We start from the raw sequence: 23,907 nt of genomic DNA, 5'->3' as shown, positions 1-23,907 counted from the left end.
TAATACGTGTAATCTGCAAGCCGGTGCAGTGATGAGAGACCGTGTTTATGGCAATATGGAGACCACACAAAGAATATTTAAACATACCATTAGTATGACACATAACAGGAAATCTATTTATAGTGTCTGTCATTCTAGCCGCTTTCTTTTAGTGTATTCTTGAAATGTAGTTTACGTTCTGTAATTTGTAACACACACTATGCCTTGTGGATGCTTACAACAAAAATAAGCATCTAAATACTTTTGCGAGCATGAGTGATCTTTATACAAATATGGTTGGGCATACAAATTGCGTCATAAATCTCCAGCGTTAACATCTGTGTGAAAGCGTACAGCTGGTTATTCGTTCATCTGTTATTTGAATAGGATTACGCTCAGTTTATTGATAGGTTTAAGTTGTGAGTTAAGGAGAATAAAAGATGAGATCATTGAAATATGTGTTCAGATTCCACCTCGTCTTGTTGTCTGCGGTTGTTGTTGACGAACACATCTCTGTTTCATCAGTTTACGATGGGACGTTTTCCGTAACAGCATGTGACGCTGGCATCGTGCATACGTGCCCTTCGCTTGAACCGCTGTTTGCGGCTCTGCAGATTTATGAACGTTGATCACGGCTGTCATAATGATAAATGTGCAATAGTGTACGCCAAGACAATTCAGCTACATCATTTTATTCTGGCAGAATGGGTGACTGACATAGATTATGTGTCATGTACGCGGCGCTGAGGGATTACGAGAGCCAGGGCTTGGGTGGAACTGTGAAACTGTCTCAAAATCAAGTGTTAACTTTGGGATTACATGCACATAAATCACTGAGCCAAGCAGTTTTGTTTATGAACGGATTGGGTTCTCCTAAGTGGAGTAAATAAGTAAATCAACAGGTTTTTAGTCCTCACCAGAGCTCTTTGCTTGTATTTGGACAGGTGGACAACGACACCATCTGGAACGAGATGCACACCTCCACAGCGTCCCGCATGGCGGCCGGGAGCGTGACCGAGCTGGCCTTCAGAGTGGCTAAAGGAGAGCTCAAGGTCTGTTCAAAACAACATACTAAAATTCACACTGTTCGTCTGTTTAGTTTGTAGGTCAGCCACATGTATCCATGTCAAATCTTTTTTTAAGGTGTGTTCCAACATCTTTACACCACTGGTTAGATGTCCGGCTTAGAAACAGCCAATTCTGATGGTACTAGTTTGATGACATTAACACCCGCCAAAAGCGTGTGTATTTCAGCAGTGGCGTGTAACGCAGTCACTCCTAATAGCCATGCTGGCGGCTTGAATTTTATATATAATATATACATTTTTCAATTGTAGTCTTTTAAAAAGGCATCTGAAATGATAAACTTGGTGAAATGTACTGTAGTGTTGTCAAAAATATCGATTTTTCAAAATCGATACTGAAATATCTGAAACGCTTCCAACACTCATTTTCCACAGAATAGACACAGGAGATCACCTGCTCTTTCTCTCTCTCTCATCTCTCCCAGAGCGAGTGACACACAAACCCGCCTCCACTCACTCACTCGTTTCATTTGCTCCGGATGAATATTGTCGATGTTACAGGGCTTGAATTTCAGAGTGGGATTGCACATATTGCACATATTTTACTCATTCCCGCAGATTTTGCACTCACACCCAAAGTGTGGCACATAAAGCCGTCTCTCAGCACTAAATTGAGTTATTTTTCGCTTAAACAGTCAAATACACAAAAAATGTCAAAATGGTCTTGGCCAGTATTCGCGTAAACAGTCAGTGTTTTAAGTGAATGTAAACAGTTACGAAAGAAACGCATGTGTAACAGTGTAATGGATGCGTGCGTCAGGTCTTAAAGTGACAGCGGCCTAATAAACCTGCGGACAAATTATGAGATGATATGAAAATATCTATATGGCAGTTTTTCCCCATGGTATCGATGTCAGAATTGTGGCCAGTGGAAATGCTGAGTGGCGAGTAACTTTGGAAAACCAGTAGCCACAGTGGCTGATGAGCAAAGTCCTGTTGCACCTGGATCTGAAACAAACCTGGAACTACTATAAAAATATGCATATGTTAAAGAAGCTTCAAATAATTTAAGTACCTTAACTAGACCCTTATTTAACAAAATCACCAAGTTAATTACTGTTTTCTATGTGAATATATTGTAAAATGTAATTTATTCCTGTGATCAAAGCTGCATTTCCAGCATCATTACTCCAGTCTTCAGTGTCACATGATCCTTCAGAAATCATTCTAATATGAGGATTTGATGCTCTGGAAACATCTGATTATTATCAATGTTGAAAACAGTTGTGCTGCTAAATGTGTTTGTGGAAACCATGTTTTTTTTTCAGGATTCTTTGATGAATAGGAAGCATTTATTTGAAATAGAAACCTTCTGAATCATTATAAATGTCTTTATTGTCTCTTTTGATCAATTTAATGCATCCTTGATGAATAAAAGTATTATTTCTTTAAAAAAAATCTTACTGAGCCAAACTCTTGAACATTAGTAACTAATGAAGCTGTTTATCTGCATTGATGTGTAATTATCAGATTATATAAAGTAAAGACATCATCTGGCAGGAAACATCTAAATGAGAATGAAAGCATTACATTTTGCAAGTAATCCATGCAAACAAACTGATTCAGTAAAATGATTCAGGCGTACTGTACGAGACAGAAGAGTGAGTGTTTGATTATTGACAGCTTGCTCTGCTGTAAAGCTGAATGAGAAATACAATGATTAAGCTTTTTTTTATGCTACACTGCAACATGCTTTGAAAAGCAGCTTGTTAATATTTTGATTCACTATTTTTAATTAAAACGAATCTACTGTCATGCTAATTATAAAATGCAGTTATTAGCATCTTTAACTGACTGTTTGCTTATAAAAAAATTCTCGTTGCATCAGGGTTGTCATCTTGTTATTAAGGTACTTCTGAGATTGTGCTCTGAGATACTCACTTCCTTAAAGCTCCACAGTGAAATACTCTCACAAAGTATTGAAGAATAAAGAAATCACTGGCTATAATAAACAGAAATATGTGTAAAGTGTAAAAACTTTAACTTTGCTACCGGCATTTTTGTAAAAGATTACATGAAATTAATCTCGTGTTCATTTCCGACGTGACGTGAATGCATCTTCAGTCAACACTCTTGGATCATCTGTCAACCAATCAGAATCAAGTCCTCGTTTCCTTTCAGAGAGCCTTTGCAATTACCGTCGCTTCAAATAAAAATGAACCAAGTAGCAAACCGAACTGATTAAGATGTGGAAAACTGTAACCAACATGAGGGAACGGTTCAATCACTCGAGTCCCCGGCTGGTAATTAAACTTAATGAAGGTTATAGGGGATGTTTCAGGGAAATGGCTTTATTGCTTTAACTGAAAGTGGTGGCCCGTTTGTGAAAGCATGGTTTGGTAAATGCACAGTTAATGACATGTTGGTTTCAATGTTTCAGAACGGCTTTGCTGTGGTTAGGCCACCAGGACATCACGCAGACCCGTCAAACCCCATGTAAGTCTGGCTGTTACAGACAGAAACTTCTCTGTGTGCATTGCTTGAGTTTGTTTAATGTCGGTATGAAACGGAAGTTGCGATATTTTCTTCCCTATTGTGACATATATGCAAGTGAAAAGGATTCTCCAATAAGAACAAATGTAGGGCGGGGCTTGATTTTGTCCGTGGGGAATTGATTGGGTGGTTGTGGTTTGCTATTGGTGGATCTCATGTGAGTGACAGGTTATAGTCCCGCCCTCATCATCAGAAAAGAGATGTCGCTGAGAGTGGAAGTTATTCTGATTAAAGATTACTATTAATATTTAAAAAAAAAAATCACAAATTAATCGTCTAGAATAGTGCTGGGCAACGATTAATCGTGATTAATCGCATCCAAAATAAAAGTTTGTGTGTACATAATATATGTGTGTGTGTACTACTGTGTATTTTGTATTTAGAAAAACACACACATGCATGTATATATTTAAGAAAAATGTGTTATTTATATATAAAATATTTATATTTATATATAATATATATATTATATATATATATATATATATATATATATATATATATATATACAGGCAAATATTTCTTAAATATATACATGCATATGTGTGTATTTATACATACAAAATAATTATACACAGTACACACACACACATATATTATGTAAGCACAAACTTTTAATTTGGATGTGATTAATCGATGCCCACCCAGCACAAATACTGCTATATCCCATAAAAAATAAGAATGGTCAGTTTTGATTTAATGGTGATTTTAAGACGTGTGCATAGCTTGAAATCTGGCCTGTGTCGTTTTTTCCTAGTCTGCTTTCCACTGTCTTACTATATAAAGTTCTTCACATAAAATAATAATAATAATAATAATGATAAAAATGTGGGTGCTTGTGCAGTGTGCCGTGCATGTGAGTTTGTGTTTATTTACTGTGGTCATGAGTGAAATGCTTCTTCCTGTACATGTGTGTTGATGGCATGTTTGGAGTGTTGTGTTTGTCTGTCGTGGGCGTTGTGTTCGCACATGTGCACTCTGTCACCTCGCGTTCGGCGTGTGTGTTGCAGCGTCAGCACGCCTGTCTGTGTGTGTGGATATTTACGGCTTGATAATGAAGCTTTGGAGGGAGCGGGAGGAAAGACGCTGATTTATTTCAGCAGTTATTGGCCTGCTGAGTTCGCTCTTTCACACATTTCTCAGCGTTTCACCTCACTCCCTTACTTCCCAGTGCAGACCTAATCATCTGCTTGAAGTTTCCACATTTATTATTTGTGTGTATGTACATATTTAAATGCTTTTAGATTACCTATTATCTTTCAATGGTTTTTCTGTCATGATAAAACTGAGTTCCGATGCGTGAGGAAATTTGTTTGCGTATTGCTACAGTTTTGTTGTTGCGTTTCCAATAATTGTTGGCATTTAATGTGGGAGACCTCACTTTATCTCTTTCTCTCTCTCTCTCTCTCTCTCTCAGGGGTTTTTGTTTCTTCAACTCTGTGGCGATCGCTGCCAAGCAGCTCCAGCAGAAACTCAGTGCCAGTAAAATCCTCATCGTTGACTGGGTGAGAGCTCATTCTGCGAATGCTAATCATTATATTCATGTTATGTCAAATAACTGATATGATGGCTGAGATTGGAAGTCTATACTAATATATCTATACTATCCCTATTATACACAATTAAAGCAATAAGAGTTTGTTAGTAAGTTCAGGCATCACAATAGTGTAATGTACAGGATGAAAAATAAAGAACGATTTATTTCAATTAAATATCCACATTAAATACAGTACACAACATCTGATAAACAAAAAATAGCTAGTCTTATTACTGATACATCGCCAATATACTGTAAAAAAAATTACATGATTAATAAGTTATGACAACATATGCATTTAACTCATCAAAATAAGTTCAGCAATTTTTATAAGTTATACAAGATTCAACTATTTTTTTAAAGCCAGTTTAATGTAATTTAAGTTGAAATTACTTAAACATGCAAGTTGATTGTACTTAAATTTAGGGTAGCAACTTTTTTTTTTACAGTGTGGCTATCAGCGCTAGTTCATTACTGCAAAAATTCTACAATTATTCTGGGATATTTGAATGAAACCTAATTGAAAATATTGTTTTCGAATGGGTCATATGACCTGATTTGCACCTGATTCAAACTTTTAAACAGTGTAGTTGAACTATATCGGTTAACAGATAGAATGAGTTGAGTTTATCAGTCTTTCGATGAAATCACTTCCAAATTTTGGTATTTTTTGGGCCAAAACAAAGGTACTGCTAATGTTAACTGAACAGCAACCAAAATACAAATGAAAGAAAATAAATTGCTAACAATTCAAATAAAATGTAAACGTTTTTTACTCGCTGTAGTGTTCCTTTGTGCACTGAATTTAAACGATTGTTATCCTGATTATTTTTCGTCATCAATCATTCAGGACGTTCACCATGGCAACGGCACCCAGGAAATCTTCTACAATGACCCCAGCGTCCTCTACATCTCCCTCCATCGCTACGACAATGGAAACTTCTTCCCCGGAAGTGGTGGGCCGGCAGAGGTCGGTACCCAAAGATCATTGATTACCATTACAGCAAATGCAAATACAACAGCAAATACTCCCTGGTCGATATTCTTATTTATTACTGTAATTCACTATAGGCTCACAGAACCTTTCATTGACTCACTGAAGGATTTCAATGCGTCACAGTTGTATCCCAAACCAGAAATAGTTGCATCATGGCCTTTAGCACTAAAGGATCACAGTGAATGGAGCGTTTTCAGTGTTTAACAGCAGTGCTGTCTGGGTTTGATTGGTCCCAGGTGGGTTCTGGTGCCGGTGAGGGTTTCAACGTTAATGTGGCGTGGACCGGTGGACTGGATCCTCCCATGGGCGACGCAGAGTACCTGGCTGCCTTCAGGTGATACTTTCACTTCATTATTTGATATTCTCAACTGACTCAGGGGAATATTTCAACAAGGACAGTATTCCCTGGAGATTTGTTCATTTAAAGTCCCCCTGTGGTGAAAATCAAGCTTATAATGTAGTTTATATGTCTATGTGGTGTTTTTAATATGATTTAAGACAAACCATGTGCAAATGCATAAGAGTACTTTCTTCTTAAAACTGAACCAAAGACAGTCCCAAAAATGTGGTTTGAAATCGATGGTGTTTCTGACATCACAAACTACCTTGTATCCAATCAGATCAACGTGTGATCGTCAACGAGTGGATCTCTGAGCTGAGTGAGTGAGTGGAGGCTCACTCACATTTGCATATTCATGAATCCACATATATCAAATGAGGCAAGGGTGTAGAGTTACATTCAAGCTATTTTCAAGGAAAAAAAAAAGGTTAAATTAAAAAGATGAGTTTTAAGGGATGAAATTATTGCCTACAGGGGGACTTTAAACCATGCCATATTTTAATATATGGATCAGTTTTCACACAAATAAATTAATTCGGACTTTGGAAGACACCATGATTTTTAAATGTGATATATTTGCTGACTTCAGGGTTAGGGGACGGAGCTGTAGCAACATACAAAATTAGTGAAAAATATTTGATTAAATGGCAAAAAATGAAAAAAAAAAATTTATTTCACATTTTGATGACGTCAGCATCTATTTCGTACACACAATGTGGATACGATACAACAGGTAAACATGTCAGCAGTGTGAACGCTTCCCTTGTACATAATATGCGAAAAACATAAAAGTTCACTAAGTAAGTTCATATTTAAATGTAGTTCCTTCTCAGTATGTGATTTGCCAACTGTCTTTGGAGTAAGTGGGTGTTTAGTGTTGTGTGAAGGGTGCAGTGGTGTTGGGGAACCCGGCAACTTTTCTATTCTTATATCGTCCGTGGTCCAGAAGTTTAACCACAACCACTCCACCATCCACTTATATGTCTTGTTAAGCTTTTACATGGTCCGTTCATTATCAGGTCAGAGTTCAGGAAGAAGCGTTTGACCTTCCATCATCGGTTTTGCCAAGAACCAGGTGCTCTTCCTATGGGCGTCCTTCATATCACATCGGTTTCTCTACTTTGTTCATGTGCACTAGTATTTGCACTGAGATCTTTTCTATTTTATCAAGAATCTGAAGACGGATCATGTTGAGGACACTTTAAACAGGACTTTGCATCTGCCAACCTGTATCAGTCAAGGTGTTTATTGTAGTCTGAAACACTTGCAGGCCTTCAAATGATTCCCAGCTTTTTCATTGCGTTGGGATCAAACTCAAGCTTGGCCACTTCCACATGCAACTTAATTGCCGCCGGTGGGTGGTTTTATTAAAAGTTTTTTAGCATTTTTGAAGGAAGCCTGCTTCAGGTTTTTGGTTTTGGTCCAGGAAGGCATTGCTAACCACAGGCTAACCAGGATCCCTGCGTGAAAGTGGGTGGGCGTCTAAAAAGACCTTTAAGATCTTCAGGACTGAATGCTATGCCTCTAACCAGCCCGTCTCTCCTTGACTTCCTGTGTCTTGTACACTCTTTCTCGTCCTTTTATTGGTCTTTAATGAATGCTGTGCTCTCTCTCTCTCTCTCTCTCTCTCTCTCTCTCTCTCTCTCTCTCTCTCTCTCTCTCTCTCTCTCTCTCTCTCTCTCTCTCTCCTCCACCCAAACTAAAATTGTTCCTCTCCACACAGGGGAGCGTGGGTAGTTTTATTGGTCTAGAGGGGAGGCGGAGTTGGTAACAACGGTGAGGGTAGGCGGAGAGGGGGGGGAGTAGTGGAGGATCCTGGGTAATTAAGGCAAATGGCTCCCAGATGCCGGGCTGTCAGTGACGTGAGGAGAACGACAAGCTTCAAATGGGAACCAGATGCAGCGACGGTCGCTTTGAACTCGCCGGTGATGCGCTCAAGAGGCGAAATCGCTGGCAGGGCTGGCGTCCTCCGAGCGCAAGAAAGAGGGAGACGAGGAAAACGAGGAAGGAAGAGAGAGCGAGGCGGTTATTAACAAAACCTAATTCAAACACTTTAGTCATTGGGATTGTCACGCTGTGCTTCGGCCAGCTCAATTCTTTTGTAGAATTTGTCAACTATAACAGGAACGCCACTGGAGTTTTTTTCTTCTTTTCAGTCTTTTGGGCAAATAGTTTCTCATGTGAAACATATTTCCGTGAAGGCTTTGATCAGAACTGACAAATACACCCAAAAGAATAAATAAATAAGAATAAAATTCTGCTCATTATTAATAATAAATGTAACTATATATTGAGCATTCGTGTCTTTGTTATATTCATATTGCCAGCGTTTCATTAAAAATATTATATTTGTCTTGCCTCAGAAGACCCCTCAAAGGAATACTTCACCCCAAAAAAATGAAAATGCTCATGAATTCACTCTCCCCGTGACTTTCTTTCGTGCAACGAAAAAGGAGATGTTTTGAAGAATGTAGTTGGTTGCTCTTCCACGTAACTACAATGAATGGCCACGGAAGCTTTCAAGCTCCAAGTAAGATCCAAACGCGTCATAAAAGTATCATAAAAGCACTACTCTCTATATTCCAAGTCTTCTGAAGCCATGAACGGAAATTTAATTTGTTATTCACTGACAATCTCGACATCTGCCCTGACTTTCGTTGCCATGTTCATGAGACTTCAAGAGTGAAGAACAAACAAATCATTCTTTTGCGTTGGATCTTTAAATGAATCGGTTGATCCAGGTTCACAAAAGCAGTCAAGTTAAGGTTTCAAGTTAAGGTGAACAGGAGAAGATTATACGTTAATAATAACTTATATTTCACTGAAGACGGATAGTCGTTTGGGTTTGGAGTGACACCAGTTGGAGTGAATGATGAACTAACCATTTTACGGTTTGAAATTGTCCTCGCATAAAGACTCTAATGCAGATCACTGATATGATATTAACTGATCAATGTCTGTGTGTTGTTCTGATGTTTAGGACGGTGGTGATGCCCATTGCTCAGGAGTTTTCCCCAGACGTGGTGTTGGTCTCTTCAGGGTTTGATGCCGCAGAAGGACATCCCGCTCCTTTAGGAGGATACAAAGTCACTGCGAAATGTAGGAAATTTCTGTCCTTGATATATTATCCTTATCCCTTTAATGTCCTTGTGTTTGGACTGTGACGGTAACGCTGTTATTGTCTCTCCGCAGGTTTTGGGATTTTGACTCGGCAGCTGATGACGTTAGCAGGAGGACGCGTGGTTCTAGCATTAGAGGGAGGTCACGACCTCACGGCCATATGCGATGCGTCTGAGGCTTGTGTCAGCGCCCTGCTGGGCCTGGAGGTCAGATTTCATGCATTCTCCGGCCAAATACTTTATAACACATTTATTATTCCTTAATAACCCTGTTATGGCATTGCCGTTAACAAATACTGAGGAATCTTGTTATGTAAGGGTGTTAACATGACTTTTCTGGCAAAGTCTTGTATGACGTGATCTTTGTTTTAAAGGAAAAACAAAAACACAGTTTTTCATCTGGTTTTCTGTTAGGATTCTCTTCCTGAGTCGACTCTACTGCAGACGCCCAATGCCAACGGAGTGCTTTCACTGCAGAGAGTCCTGCAGATACAGAGTGAGTGTCTCTCGTCCCGGTCTGCCTCTAATTATACTGAAATGCACTGGCTTCCTGGTAGCACACATTTGTTTAATTCTTCGTAATTAATTATAATCATGATCAGCGTTGTTTCACCACATGGTTCCTGCTCTGCCAAAATATTCCAATAAAAACAACGGTATGGGACGCACTACGTGGCGTACACTACCTCTCTCACGCTTTCTACGCGCTATTGCCATTATCTGCCTGCAGTCAACAGTCTGTTGTCATTCACATTTTCTAGACTTTCTCCAGTTCAACACAATGGAAAACTTTTGCAGAATGTCTGGGCAAGAAAGTGTACTGTGATTCAGACAGTCCAGCTCCGATAAGGACAAAAAAACACACCAACATTATTTTAAATGTAGTATCAGTATTGGGTGTACTAAGTAATTAATTACTTGACTTTTTTTAAAGGAAAAGTAATTAAGTTAAAGTAATGGATTCTTCTGTGATTTAATTACAGATGTAATTAAATTGCATTTGACTATAGAACAATTATATGTAAACAATAGTGGTTTTAGGGCTGTGAAACGATTAATCGCATCCAAAATAATAGTTGGTGTTCACATAATATATGTGTGTGTACTGTGCATAATTATTTAGTGTATATAAAAACACACACATGCATGTATATATTTAAGAAAAATGTGTTATATATAAAATATTTATATTTATATATAATACAAATTATATGTATATATACAGTATATTTAAGCAAATATTTCTTAAACATATACATGCATGTGTGTGTATTTATATATACTAAAAAATTATACACAGTACACACACATATATTATGTGAACACAAACTATTATTTTGGATGCGATTAATCGTTTCACAGCCCTAGATTAAACATCACGTTAAAATATCGGTTTTTAATGTAACCTTCTCCCTTTGAATACTTTGGTCAATTCAAGAATAATTTATGCAAATTATTTATTTAGAATAATTAAAAGAGTCGTTTCATGTCTATCCTTGTTTTGTTCAACTGGTCGAGATTGATTAGGGATTTGGAAAATAATGCAGTACTTTTTAGAGGGAGTAATTAGTACAGTAATCTGTACGGTTGAAGATGTCTATAGGTAGTGTATATTCTGAGGTCATACAATATCTTTGTTTGAGGAACCGACCAAAAAATTGGTCGTTATCTTTCCCCCTACTATAGTTCTCTAATGTCACAGAAGCTCAACTGTACTTGCTTGATGCGCAAGAACAAACCTGCAACTCAAGCAAGCATCTTTGAACTTCTGTTTACTATATTTGATGTGCTCTATATATGAGTGTTTATTAACGTTTCTATGTGATTAAAAGCCTTAAATTAAATCATCAAAGTTTTGGTTGCATGGCCTTTCAGTGGAGAGACAGAAATCTCTCAGGTTTCATTCAAATATCTTCATCTGTGTTTTGAAGATGAACAAAAAGTCTTATATGTTTGGAACGAAATGAGTGTGAGTAAATGATGACAGCATTTTAATGTTTGGGTGAACTATCCCTTTAAATTCCAGTCTTTTCTTCACTTAAAGAACACGTTGTGTGTACTATTTCACAGTTATTTTTTTTTTGTACTTTCTGGAGTACTCTCATTTTATGGAAATGAGCAGCTTTGACATTCTGCAAAAGATCTTTTTTGTGATTCACTTGGTAAAGAAAGTCATACAGGTTTGGAATGACATGAGGAAGAGTAAATAATGGCCGAAATGATATTTCTGAGTGAACTATTGCTTTAATTGTTTGCTGCCAGTGTGCCTGTAGTCCTGTCTGTTAACAGTGAAGTCTCTTCCTCTGTCTCAGGCCAGTATTGGTCGTCACTCAAGCCGTTGTCGAGCACAGTGGGTATGTCGTTTCTGGGTGCCCAGAGGAAAGACTGTGAGGAAACGGACACCGTCAATGCGATGGCGTCCCTCTCTGTGGGGGTCTTGACCAGCAAAAGGTGCGTCATGATGAAGACATTTTGCTAAATGTGATTAATACAATTTGTCATTCCTCTATAGTGCTCAATCCTCTTCTGTACACAATAATATATATATAAGCTCAGTCAAAATATTAATAAAAACTACAATAGTATATAAATACTTCTAAAATAGCATAGGGATTTACAACACATTCTACAACTGAGTTTACTCACCAAAAAAATTCAGCCAAATTGTCCGACAGGATTTTGTTTTTGCAGAAAGAGGCAAATCTGTAATCCACACTAATTCACGCTAATGTTTTCATAGGTGCCCAATTCCCATCTTGTGGGCTTCACTGCTGTAGGAAATTATGCTTTTGACGCATTCTTAGGCATAACAACCATATGGCAATTGTTTGATGCTAAACATAGACCTAATTTTTTACAGCCTTGATGACGAACCCATGGAGCACGACGACGACTCCCTTTAAACCAGGTCTTTACTCGTCTGAAAAACTGTCCAGTACCAAATGGCGCTCCACATCACGTGAACGAGCCGTGCCTCAGACCAGCAGTGCCTCAGGGGGCGTGGCTTCCTCATCATGGCCCCTCCCCCAAGACTGACCACCAGCGCAGCGCGGCTAAGCTAACAACACAGCTACAGTTCGGCTGGGACTCTGGGATCCACTTCATCGTCTCCATTCAAGAACCATGCAAACATTCACACTAGAACGCATGAGGCCTCTTCGTGCGTTAGTGTGTTTTTAACATTCACTAAAAGGACGCGCTCGAGAACTCGCAAATATTCACCTCTGGTGCCTCAAAAGAGACTATTTACTTTAGCTGGAGATGTGAAACCAGATTTGTGGGAACGGTTGAGGATTATTTAACCTTTTTTTTTAAAGGCAGCCCACTTCACCACCCCTGACAAGCGAACTATTGAAGTGCTGAGAGAAAATAAGGGGTTTCCTTGCACCTGGCAACCGCAAAGTGGCTCCACTCTATGATGTCATTACTATTAACCAATTTAACCACTAAAGAAGAAGAAGAAGAAATAACGATCTCGACAACTGTGGGTTTTATAAATCGTATTTTTTTTTTTTTTGCACTGTGCATTCCATAATGTGAACCGTGAAATTTTCCAAACCTCTGGGAAAAGAAAGATCTAATTCTGTATCTAGTTTTACGCTTAACATTCTTTTAAAAGTGAAGCAAAAAAAACAGTTGCATTCTTGTCAAGTTCAGTTACATTCTACCTGCATTCCCAGCATGAAGGCTGTACACTTGAAAACTTCAAGATACTTCTTTGTACTGATTCTGTGCATCTGATTTAATGTTACGCCTCATGTTTTTAAAGGCCAGAGGGACAAACCAGCTATTAGCAAGTGTATTGCACACATACACACACACCCACCCAAAACACACACATATATGTCCATATTTCTGTGCACGCAAGCACACGTCGCATCCATATGACCACTGTACATTTAATATCGTGGACACAGGAAGTGCTTACACTTTCCCTAGACTAACTATAACGCAAAGTAGATCAGTCTCTCTTTAGACCAAACTAATATGAGTATGATTTTTATATGTGTGTGTCCATGTGTATCTATCAGTCATATATTTAGTCTGTTCTGTATTTACAACCAAACCTCAATTGACCACAAGCAAAAACGCAAAACGACAATTGAATGGGCTCTCGAAGCCACTTTAACGTTTAAATCAATCCTCTGTGTTTTTCATTGATCTTTGTTGTTTCGGACAAGGGGAATATCCAGCCTTTTAACCTGTGGAGGAGACGTTTCAAAGGTTTCTGTGCATTTAATGATTTTCCTTCATTGCTGTGCACTTTTTTTTTTTTTTACGAGGGATGCATTGTTTTTGGATGGCGTTGTGTTTTCCACAGCCTGCACATAGATGTTTAATTCACACCAGTTGTGTGGATGAACTTTATAGTGATATTAAATATGTCTCTCAGCCGCTGGGATTCACATTTACGCCATCTTCAATGAACCAAAATTAACATCACGCCAAGCGCTGACCGAAACGGACAGACTCTTCGAATGCTGTGCCGCTCCATCAGCACATTCTGTTTATCACTTAAACAAACGTTTAGCCCAAAATATTGCCGGCTGCGTAATCCTACCGGGTCAAACCCACCGAGAATAATGCGCTGGAAGTTATCATCCACATGCTGTATCAATATCTCACGGTTAAAGTCTGGATGGTCGGCTATCGGGACTGGCAGGACAGTTCATGGTGCTTGTTTGACTTTTGCGTTGTGCTTTTGGGTTGATGAACGCCCCTACGACTTGATTTCAAGTGTCGGATTTGTTCCGGATTTGTTATTCAGCATGACTTGGATGACAATGACCAAATCTTATCTTTTTTTTGAGTCTGCACAACCATTTACCTCTGTATTTACAACCAAAATACAGCGTTAACATGCTTTCTTGCGTTCACTACAAGAAACAATCGTGACCTGACAAATTGCTGTTATTGTGTAATAAAATTGAGGCATTCCTACACAGATTTCCGTAATGCTGCAGCCGCACCTGCCCGACCAATGAGTCTTTACTCCCTCCCTCTTTTGCCTTGTACCAAACCACTGTGGATAGTTATGCGCTTGTATGATTCCATGTATATAGCACCATCCTCCCATTTATCGATGTTTTATGTTCATATGGCTGTTTTCATGAAGACCCTGGGTAGCCTTTGCCCATCAGACCCCCATGAAGACTGTTGTAAAATAGAGCGTTCGCCCATTAATGAAGTCATAGCTAATCTCTAAACTAGCGGCGATCTTGCTGCGTATTTATAGTACTTCAAACGGTGCACTTGCATTTCACCATCAACAAAACGTACCTGTTCACCTTCAACGTTTGATAAAAACCAGAAATCGCCTTGGTTAGCGACTAAATTCGACAGCACGCACTTAGAGACAGTTTCGCCGGGCCGTTCGGACCGCGAATACAAACAGATCTTGACATTCCCTTGCAGTTCGGACACTGCTATGCGTCTTATATACAGTTATATTCCAGTGGTGCATTTTTACAATAGCTTTGTGCATTTTTACTGTTTCGATATACCTCTCAAAGTGTTTGTATTCTCTCGTCTCTTTGAACCCTAAGATGGAGAGCGTGTGCTGTTGTCTTCGCTCCTGTAAAAGCAAACCAGCGCCGTCTTAATTCCTCTCTCATTTATTTCCCTTCGCCTCGTTGTAAATGTAAATAGTTACCACCAGAGAGACTTCACCCATGTGCCTTGAAGTACTTCACCTGTCGACCCCACTAACTGGATCTGTTTAACAAAGTATAACAGAAATGATGTTTTCGAATCTTCCTGTGCTTAACGATTCCCTTGTTAATTTCCGACTTCTTTTATTTCTCTGTGTATAGAAAAGAATGTCTATTTTGTACTGTTTCTATCTTCCTAATTAAAATGAAAGCATTTTTTTTTGTTTGCCTGAATTTCGTTCGGCTTTGTCATTTTTTATTTGTTCATTCTGGTGCTCTGAACATCAAATACCAGTGAACTGAATGAAATGAATCAAATGTGTCACATGTGGACATCCATCTGTTTTCTATTATTTGTCAAAAATTCACTCAGATCTACAACTTGATCTTTTTATTATTTGAGCGTTGCATTGCCATTACAAAAATATACTATGGTAACTACAATACCTGCATTCTCTACCAAAAAACAAATGTTGTTACTACACTGTAAAAAAAAAAATATATATATATGATCAATAGGTTATGACAAAATATGTTTTTACATTGCTTTAACTCATCAAAATAAGTTATACAAGATTCAACTAATTTATTTAAGTCAGTTTAAGCTGAAACTACTTAGTTGATTGTACTTAAAAATTTAATTTGGTCATCCAAAAAAAAACAAAAAACTTCTTACACTATATATGAAATGAATCAAATGTGTCACGTGTTTTCTATTATTTGTCAAAAACTCACTCAGATCTACAGCTTTATCTTTTAGTTATTTCAGCATAGCATTGCCATTACAAAAATATACTATGGTAACGATAATGCCCGCATTCTCCACCAAAATACGGCTTTTGTTACTAATGTAAAATTGGTAATTTGGTAATTTAGTCATCCAAAAAATAACAAAACTTACACTGAAATCCTCTTACACTATTTAAAGGAGATGCCATATTATAATTTTTTTAGTCTTTTAATATTAACTGTTGCCGTGATGAATTTTGATAAACGAATGAACCAGTATTGCATATTGCACCAAAGAAATGTGAAAGCCACTGGATCGTCAGCTGTTCATCCGGTCACTGGTTCCTTCTATTGTCACTCATTTGGGCTTCTGCTTTAGTTTGGGCCACTGTGGCAGTGTGTTTTGCAGTGATCTTCAAACATACATCTTGTAATTGCCTTACCTAATTTACACATAGTAAACAGCAGAACATGGCACTTTTGTGGTGAGGCGCTCTGTCTTATTTCTTGCCAACCAGACATATATTCATTGAAGCCTCAAACTAAAAAGGATAATGCCAAGTTTATGTGCAGACCATGTTTAGCCAGCGTTTTATTCTAATTAAGTAATTAGCAGTGTCTGTCTGGCTGGATCCTAAAGAAATCGTACTAGCAGAACATCACCATCTGTCGCTTAAAACTTTCTCAGGGTTTTTTCCCCCCGGATCACAATTCTTCAAAACAGTTTTTGACAGTTTTTATTGTGCTGAATATCATACTCATAAAGTAACTGTCAGATAACTTACTTTTATGCATTTGCTATTCACCAAGTCGTCAAATTGTAGAATTAATCTTACAGCTTTATTTTTTTTTTAAATGCGTAACAACCATTTAGACAAATGTGGTATATATACCATGACAAAATTGTTACACTGTCACAAAAGCAATAATGTTGGCTAATATACAGCATAAACGACAAGCGCAACAACTCTGAAATGATCGGATCTGTATATCAGAGAATATAGTGAGTCTACGTAGCATTTTTCCGTCAGGCTAAGGTTAGCTATACATGTAGAGTCCTTATGACAGTCAATGTCTGCCTCTGTGCGTCCATACATACTGATCTCAGATCAGCACTCTGCCACTGAATCAGAGTCGTTTCCAGAGTTTGATACAGTCTCGGTTTAGATGTGCGTTTGGTCACCGGACCACCGCTGGTGTCTGTTCCTCTTGAGGGTCGTTTTCCGCATTTTGTTGTATTGCTTCATTGGGAGAAGGGAAAGATTGTTGGCTTGATGTTGAAGCATGATGTCCTCTGGGATAGTGGGGTACTGTTGAGACAGACAGAAGAGGAGAAGATGTCAGAAATGTACTTTATAATCAAAATAATACATTTAAATTTTTTATATGTCACAGAAGACCCATTGTAAATGAATTGTTTGCAAGAATATAGTTATTTGCATGCATGTATGGTGCTATATACTCCATTTAAAATTATTTAACATTTTGCTTATCTTATACTTTGATTATTATTATGAATGCAGTTTTTGTCATCTTAATTAATTTAGAGACTTTCTATTTTAGTATTTTAAACGTAAAATAGTACATTTGAAAACGAACACAATAGAAAGTCCAACATTGGTGGGATAACACATTTAGGAGTTTTAAAGGAATTTACTGTTTGGATTGGTGCAACTGGATTACTTCATAAACAGCTTTATTTTAAATTGCCCAATCGGTTTGCTGGAATCTGCTCGTCATCACAGCCTGAAGCGAAGGACTCATTCCCATGAGCACCGGCAAACATGTTGACTCATCTCATATAAATGAAGGACATTGCTGAAGTAATACAGCATGTGCTGAATATGACAAGTCCAAGTAAACCACAACCAAAAATAAGTCCTGACAAAGAGTCATAGTTACAATTTTTCCATTAACAACACAGATATTTTTCCACAAATCGGACAATCAAGATTGGATGACTTAAAACAAAAACAAAAAAACAATGCAAATTAAATTTTAATACTTGAAGAAGCAATTTTAGTGATTGAGATTATGATCACTGCCTGGCCTGAATCACAAAAATGGTTCAAAGCTGATTTTCAAGTATCTTTAAAGATCGTTTTGTTATTTGTGATTTTGGTTTGTCTATTGTGGCTAAAGCTAATAGAGCATGACCCCATTATTAATCTTAAGATGAGACGGACACACTTTAATCAAAATAATAATAATAATTTATAAGAAGGGCTCCATGTTTTGATTAATGCACCTTTTATAGTTCCAGGTGGAAGCTTAAAGTTTATTTTTAGAGGATACAATTTTTGGTAATTTAAAAGCAAAATGTAAAAGCTGTAATGTAAGAGCTACTCCACAGAAAAACACACTGTAAAAAAAAAAGCCTTAAATTGAGTTCAATCGACTTGGATGTTTAAGACATTTCAACTTAAATTACATTAAACTGACTTATAACTTCTAAAAAGCTGAAAATTGCTTGAATTATTTTGATGAGATAAAGCAATGTAAAAAACACATTGTCATAACTCATTGATCATATTTTTTTTTTTTTGAGTGCAGAAAACACTGCAAAATTGTCACCTTTTTGTTGGGGTGAGTTCTGTACATCCCTTGACTTTTCTTTTGTTAAGTATTTGAGTTCATTTGATTACAGCTACCAATAACGGTGAGTTGTTTCAGCTCCATTTCACAGATTTCTGCGCACCCCCCACACACACACACACACACACACACACATACACACACACACACACACACACACACACACACACACACACACACACACACACACACACACACCACATCAGTGCAGAAAATGTGATAAATGTGTACAGGTTTAGTCTGGACCTGGGCAGAGCTAACTGTTGGCACATTGCTGCAGAATATCTCTGTTTCGGGTTGGGTTTACAGGGGGATTTCACCATCCTAAAATTACACGGCCATGCAAATAAAATATTTCCAAACTCTGTGATCAGTGCCCAAAAATCTATAGTATCATGTGGCTCAAATTGGTACAAAGTCACATATGTTCACTAAAATCTTCCTCTTCATATACGTTAACATCAAACTGATATATATCAACGAACTGAATTAGTGTGTGTTGTATGGGATGTATCTCTCATACACACACACACACACACACACTGATAGACACACACCTCCGTAACACCCCACAACTGTTTCCAATCATTAGGTTCCTGCATGTCTAGGCCCGGTCGCCTCTGATTGCACGACACTGGATACAAGATCCTATGAAGGGCAGAGGGAGGGCGATTTACACCCGTGGGCTAAAGGAGAGTCCTCTCCACCTTTCCCTGCTTCCTGCTCACTCACTTTTCTTTTCCTTTAATGGATTTTCTTTATCTTTAACAACAACACATGACCACTGGTTCAGTGGAATGTGCTCGGTGGAAAATAAGCACACATTTATATTAATTACATATTAACTACATTGTTATTACTTATTTACTAACATATAATTAGTTACACATGAATTTAGTTATATCAGAATTATGAAGGCAATAACTTCATAAAAATATATATATTTGTTGTTTTTGCAGTATATATACTTGCAGTATATTTAAATGTACTGGTGGTTAAGACAATGCATACTATGAAAGCATAAAAAGAGGCTACGCTAGTAGGCCTGTGTAAGAGCAGCGAAATATCCGGAGATCATTGTTGTGTTGAGAAGTATTTTATACACCTGATCAGGAAGTTTAGAATAAACATGGATCAAATGACAAGAATATAATTGTCTATAAGAATAAGAATAATATCTGTTTTTTTCTGCCCAGACGTGTTGTGGTGAAACAATACGTTTTAGGATGTTGGATTTAAAGAGGAGTTTCATTTTCATGCTGTATTCTCAAATGGCTAATATCTCACAGATTCTTGAGACAACATTTTTTTTTTAATGCATTTAATTTTAGATAGCTATTAACCCCTTATACCATTAACCTGGGTTTTGAATCATTGGTTGTTCGTTCTTTTCATTTAAACAAATCGACAAATGTTCAGTCTTGTAAATGACTACCTATTCGTGCAAATCTGAAATTGTAAATATTTAGCTCATTTTAAATGAGTACAACTTTTAGAACAGATTATTGGTGCAAAGAATTATTATATGGAAGAAAAAAAAAACATTAATATCCAATATTTTGGAAAAATCGTCCTCTAGACGATAATCTTGAGAGTAACCTGTCTTGTCTATGTTGTGTGTTTTTTTTCTTTTTCTGTGGTTATGATTCATAAACCTTTTCCAAGTAAAAAGTAAAAAAATACATAAAACTAAAAAAAAAAAATCAATTTGCTTCTAGTGTTCGCAGATCTTTCAGTCTATTATACAGTCAAGATACAAAACTAGCGCAAAACTTGGAAATATTATGCAGTATTGAACATATTCTGCATTTATAAATGTGCATTTTCCCCCCTGTCAGTCTACTGAATTTGCAGTGTACATTTGATTCTGAAACTGGTAAACAGTTCATTAGACCAGTAGCATCAGTCCAGCTGGTTAAAGGTCCAGCCACACACACACAAAAAAAGGCTCCGTTCTGTTCAGTGAGCAATGAGGCAGTTACAACAAACCCCTTAAGAAAACCTTTCGTGATAGTGCCCTTAAAATGATAACTTATATTATATTAATAAAATTAATATCTTAGGAGGTTTGTTGTAACTGGGAACAGGGTTTCCAGATAAGTGCCATTTGAGACACTGTAGTCTTTGAAGAATTATTTCAATGGCCACTTCACTGTTTTGGATGCATGTTTGATTCTGCATGATTCCACATAAACCATAAACAAAGGTTAGGTAAATGTAGCCCCTAATTTCACCAAACACTTGTGATGCATGTAATAAAATAAACCCAACAGGTCCATAATCAATAAACAAGTCATTTTCTAGTTTATGAGAAAGCGTTAACTTGTCCATCATCTACTCGGACATAAACCAGAGCCATGTGCACATATCAGCTATCATATTTCATTAATAACACTTAATTTTACAGACTTGGGGTCTGACATACCTGTAGAGGGTCGCTCTGAGGAAAAGTGAAAAGATCTGTGTTGGAAGGTCAGAGGTCAGCTTTAGGCAGGGTCAGGTCATGGCGGCAGGAGTCAAATGGCTGTTGATGGGGAAGTTGAAGCCGTAGCTGGTGGATAGAAAGCAATGTGTTTAATAATCAGAGTCACTCTCTCTCGGGCAGAATGCAGGTTCAGAGTTCAGAGGCTGGCTGGAGGTGGCGTTTCGTAGGGCTGTAGGGTCGGTCGGCAGGATTAGGAACAGATGAGCGTCTAGTGAGTGGCGGACATGGACCAAGCACCCTCCATCCTCCAAACGGAGAAGGCGTAGCTCAGCCTCTCGTGGGCCAGGTAGTTACAGCTGGCCAGCTTGGCATCCATCTCATCGCTCTGGAGAACCTGGTAGAGAAAGTCGATGTATCGCGAAGCCAGTTTGAGGATCTGAATCTTGCTCAGTTTGTCTGAAGGCAGCGTGGGGATGATCTTCCGCAGCGAGGCGAAAGCGTCGTTTAGGGACTGCGTGCGCTGTCGTTCCCGGACGTTAGCGATCACTCGTTGTGTGTGGAGGTCCTCGAATGGTTGCCCGGGCACAGGTGACACCGCGCTCACGGTGGGCACTAGGGAGGCTGAAGAGTTTGATGAGGACGAAGGTGAATTCCTCTTGGGCCGCTTGGGGCCAGAGGGAACGAGCGTAGATGGGCCCTCCAGTGGCGTTTTGTCGTCCTGTGCTAGGGGTCCACTAGGCTCTTTCTTGGGACCTGTCAGTCGCTTCCGAGGACCAGCCGGGGGTGCAACTACGACGGGGCACTTGTTGGGGCGACGCTCTTGCTCCTCTTCACTGGGTAGGACCCCACCCTCGGGAAAGTCGCCACAAGTCTGTTCCTCTCGCATGACGGTCTGTCGTCCTTTACTTGTCAATCCCGTGCTTCTTTCCTATTTCGCTTTGCTTGCGGCCCGTTTTTTTTTTTTTTTTGCCTTTGACTGAGAGCAATTTCAAGGGAAAGCAAAACAAATCAAAGCAAAAGGCATGCTTTTTTCCAACTCAAGAAGGTGCCGGATTATACGGCCATGCATCTGGGCTCGTAAAAATCTCTGTCTCCGCAGTATGTCATGTAGCTGTAGGTCAGTTCTTGAAACCTCAAATCACCATCTGGTTGTCAGGTCTTTTATAAAGGCCAGTGGTAAGTCTTCGAAAAGCCCTACCTACTTTGATCAGCGATTGGTTGAGAGGTGGATTGGTTGAGGGGTGGAGCCGCTCGAAGGAAACAGGAAGGCGACGCGTGCCGTGATTGGAGGACAGAGCCATAGGGAGGGGGGCTCGATCTAAGGTAGTGGCAAAGACTCTGCTGTAGAGTTTTCTTGAAATTGTCTGAAGCATATTGGTTCCAGATTTCCCCCAAAACAAGCCTTTAGTCCATACACACCCCCTCCACCACTGCAACACTCCACACCTCCTCTTTTTCCCCGGCACAGCCCAACACAGACAATAGGAAGGAGCTGAGAAGCAGGCTTGCTGTTTCGCATGCTGTTTCATGCTGTCTCTCTGTTGACTTTATGGCATGGCGAGGTTTTCAGGGGTAAACTGAACATTATTTTGAACATGCTGAGTGAAAACTGAAGATCACTGAGTGTCTATTTGTCTATGCATATTTGATCTCTGTATAATTTTGTTGCATTGTAACATTTTAAAAGGTGGTCAAACCATGATACAAAAAATATGGTGAACTTTAAATCGCTAATCTGTGTTTATATATAATGTAGCATCATATCAGCACACTATTAAATACGGTTTTATTTGAGTCAGGACTGGCCAAGACGACAAAGTGAATTTCGAATTCCTGAATTAAATTATTACATCACAATTTTTTTGCTTTATTTTGACCTTTACAACTAAGAACAATGTGTCAATTCAAATTAAACCAAACCTGCCTTGATTGTGTCCCATTATTGTGATTGTTAATTTCAAAATCTAACAAAGTCCTGCTGAAATTAAAATTGGTTTCAGAACCAAACAACATGCTGTTCGAATGGTATGCAATTCAAAAACACAATGAATTGATTTAAAGGGGCAGCTTTAAAAGTACTCTAATCAGCAGTTAAAAGTACAAACAATGGGCCTAATTTTTTAGTCTCTCTTATGTCTTAATGTCTTCTAGCAGATTAAGAAAACTGACAGTTTTGCAGGGGTGCAGCAATGATTTCAAGAGACAGAAAGGGACAGAATGTAAGACCAAGGCATTTCTGAGTGGCCAAGTAATGCAAGTGTATCCTATTTGTGTTGTCTTGCTATTTTTATTTTGGTTGCAATGAGAAGCAGAAGAGAAGAAAATCATGCATCATTTTCAGGAGTGATCAGAAGCCAAGCGCTGGCCGAGCTGTGAGTGTGTCAGATCAGTGTTGCTGGACCTTTAGTACTCCAGCTCCCATATCTAATATCACACCTGATTCAACATTATCAGCTCATTAGCAGAGGCCCCATGAACTGAAATGAGTGCCAGAGATGGGGAAAGTACAAAATGTGCCATGTTAGAGGGCTATTCACAGTTATAGGTAGCATACAATATCTTAAAGTCCCCCTGTGGTGAAAATCAAGCTTTTAATGTTGTTTATGTCTATGTGGTGTTTTTAATATGCTTTAAGACAAACCATGTGCAAATTCATAAGTCGACACCATTGCTGAGTGTTTTCTCCTTAAAACTGCAGTGAACCAAAGACAGTCTCAAAAACACAGTTTGAAATCGCTGGTGTTTCTGACGTCACAAACTACCTTGTAACCAATCAGATCAACGTGTGATCGTCAACGAGTGGATCTCTGAACTGCTGTGAGTGAGTGAGTGGAGGCGGGGCTCAGTTGCATATTCATAGAACTGTGTATACTAAATGAGGCAAGGGTGTGGAGTTACATTCAAGCTATTTTAAGGCATGAAGATTTTTTTTCAAGGAAAAAACGTTTAAATATGTC

The 23,907-nt window shown here is 38.5% G+C and overlaps 2 protein-coding genes across 5 annotated transcripts in view; one reads left to right on the top strand and one right to left on the bottom strand.

Annotated features, from left to right (window-relative positions):
- hdac7a (histone deacetylase 7a) overlaps nt 1-15,417 on the top strand; it is a 93,161-nt gene extending 77,744 nt beyond the window's left edge. For all 4 annotated transcript variants that reach the window (XM_081387463.1, XM_081387462.1, XM_081387464.1 and 1 more), the window contains exons 17-26: nt 924-1,031; nt 3,445-3,500; nt 4,975-5,062; nt 5,945-6,064; nt 6,328-6,425; nt 9,412-9,530; nt 9,624-9,757; nt 9,965-10,046; nt 11,863-12,001; nt 12,411-15,417. In XM_081387463.1, coding sequence (XP_081243589.1) covers nt 924-1,031; nt 3,445-3,500; nt 4,975-5,062; nt 5,945-6,064; nt 6,328-6,425; nt 9,412-9,530; nt 9,624-9,757; nt 9,965-10,046; nt 11,863-12,001; nt 12,411-12,453 — 987 coding nt within the window. In that variant the 3' untranslated portion in view covers nt 12,454-15,417. The remainder of the gene's footprint in view (nt 1-923; nt 1,032-3,444; nt 3,501-4,974; nt 5,063-5,944; nt 6,065-6,327; nt 6,426-9,411; nt 9,531-9,623; nt 9,758-9,964; nt 10,047-11,862; nt 12,002-12,410) is intronic.
- A 1,335-nt stretch (nt 15,418-16,752) lies between these two features.
- Nucleotides 16,753-22,078, bottom strand: twist3. The gene is made up of 2 exons (XM_081387466.1): nt 20,951-22,078; nt 16,753-17,240 (listed from the first exon to the last, which is right to left on the bottom strand). The coding sequence occupies exon 1, from the start codon at nt 21,834-21,836 to the stop codon at nt 21,219-21,221; it is 618 nt and encodes a 205-aa protein (XP_081243592.1). The 5' UTR covers nt 21,837-22,078; the 3' UTR covers nt 16,753-17,240; nt 20,951-21,218.
- Nucleotides 22,079-23,907: the final 1,829 nt, after the last annotated feature.

The sequence above is a fragment of the Scardinius erythrophthalmus genome (assembly GCF_964197995.2).
Source record: "Scardinius erythrophthalmus genome assembly, chromosome: 15".
Taxonomy (NCBI): Eukaryota; Metazoa; Chordata; class Actinopteri; order Cypriniformes; family Leuciscidae; genus Scardinius; species Scardinius erythrophthalmus.
This window is presented reverse-complemented; position numbering and strand designations above follow the sequence as displayed.

Excerpts from the sequence above, each read along its gene's own strand:
- twist3 (XM_081387466.1), bottom strand. The coding sequence starts at position 21,836 with ATGCGAGAGGAACAGACTTGTGGCGACTTTCCCGAGGGTGGGGTCCTA.